At 37.3% G+C, this 1,579-nt stretch overlaps 1 protein-coding gene across 1 annotated transcript in view; it reads right to left on the minus strand.

The window, feature by feature from the left end:
• The window catches only part of TRAPPC11 (trafficking protein particle complex 11), a 30,925-nt gene that overhangs the window by 14,533 nt on the left and 14,813 nt on the right, over positions 1 to 1,579 (minus strand). The window contains exon 14 of the mRNA XM_014531396.1: positions 459 to 618. Within this exon, the coding sequence (XP_014386882.1) occupies positions 459 to 618 (160 nt within the window). The remainder of the gene's footprint in view (positions 1 to 458; positions 619 to 1,579) is intronic.

Raw genomic sequence — 1,579 nt, forward strand, 5'->3', positions numbered from 1 at the left:
TGTGTGTATATATATATACACACATACACACACATATATATAAAAACATATATATATCTTCCGTTTTTATCTTTAAAATATGTAATCAGCAATGTTTAAACATCAAAATGACTGAATTGTCACATCATACAAAATACAATTGCTATATTATATGTTTTGTTTACAATTCCTTAAGGGATTATGCCACCATTAAAAAATAAGGTTGGTCTTATGTACTAACAGGAAATGACGTCTAACATACGCTATTAAGTAAAAAAGCCAACCACTGAATACTACACAGTGTATCTCAGTGAAAGGGAACCCCAAGCCATTATGAATGGTTCCCCTGGCAAGTCCAAGTGGCAGGCTTTCTTACTTACTTAATAAACATCTGTATCACTGTATCACTTGAATTTTCTCTGGCACACACATATACTTGTATCATTTAAAATCTCTCTTAAATAAATTTCACAACTAACCTCAATTTTCTTTCCCACATCTTCAGTTTTTGCAACAAATTTAAACACAAACTTCCTCGTTTTTCCAGGAACTAAGCACATCTTCCCCTGAGTCAAGTTTTCTAAAACTTCGCTTGCTTTGGACGCTTCCTGGATCACACAGAACTGGTTGTATTCCTGAAAAAGAGGTCAGCAAGAGCCGCAGTTTATGACATCAACATCATGCTTTGCTTACACTGAATACATGTTTTGGTACACTTTAAAATTACACAGTTTATATCCTATCTCAATAAAGCTGTAAAAATTAATTAGTCTGCACCTGCCTTCAGAAAAGAGCCTCCAGTTGGTTTCCATAACATTTCTTTCCCGTTTTGTTACCGGAAAATAATTTCTTAAAGCTTTTGCTTTAAAATTCTCAAACTTCTCAGGTTCACCCAGATATCAAGAATATTGTCACTCTCAGTAAGTGCTTGCTGGTTAAAGACTCCATACACTTTCCGGGTGACCAAGGTAATTATCTATCAAGTGAGCTTATAACTGAAAGTTAGAACGTAACACACCACCTGACTGGACACTATCACACCACACAAGTGTTCACACATGGGAAATACAGCGCAGTCCCCATTCTGCAGAGAAAAGCTGCTGAAAACGCCTCGACTATTCAAGAAGGAGACAGTGTGAGCTCCGGGGATGGACGTGGAGGAGCACAGGTTTTCATATTTACTCTTCATTTATATCTATCCCACCTCAATTTCTTCAACATCAAGCACATAATCCTATATAATAAAAGGCTAATATGCAAATTGTCCCCTCAACCAGGAGTTCGACCAGGGGGCAGGGCTGGCCAGCCAACCTCCCATTTCCTCTCCCCCCGGCCAGCCCCACCCCCGATCCAGACACCCGGCCGGACCCCACCCATGCACCAATTCATGCACTGGGCCTCTAGTAGTTTAATAATGAAAAACTAATATCAATGCTATATGCAGAGCAAGTGATTTTGAAAATTATATTCATTCTGAATATATCTTATTTGGAATTCAAGTTACATATTACAAAAATACATAGACAAAAGTTCTTAGATTTCATAAGCATGGAGTGAAAAACAAAAATAGTAGGAAAAATGTTAAATTTGAATTACTGAT

This window comes from Myotis brandtii, unplaced genomic scaffold (assembly GCF_000412655.1).
Source record: "Myotis brandtii unplaced genomic scaffold, ASM41265v1 scaffold802, whole genome shotgun sequence".
Classification (NCBI taxonomy): Eukaryota; Metazoa; Chordata; class Mammalia; order Chiroptera; family Vespertilionidae; genus Myotis; species Myotis brandtii.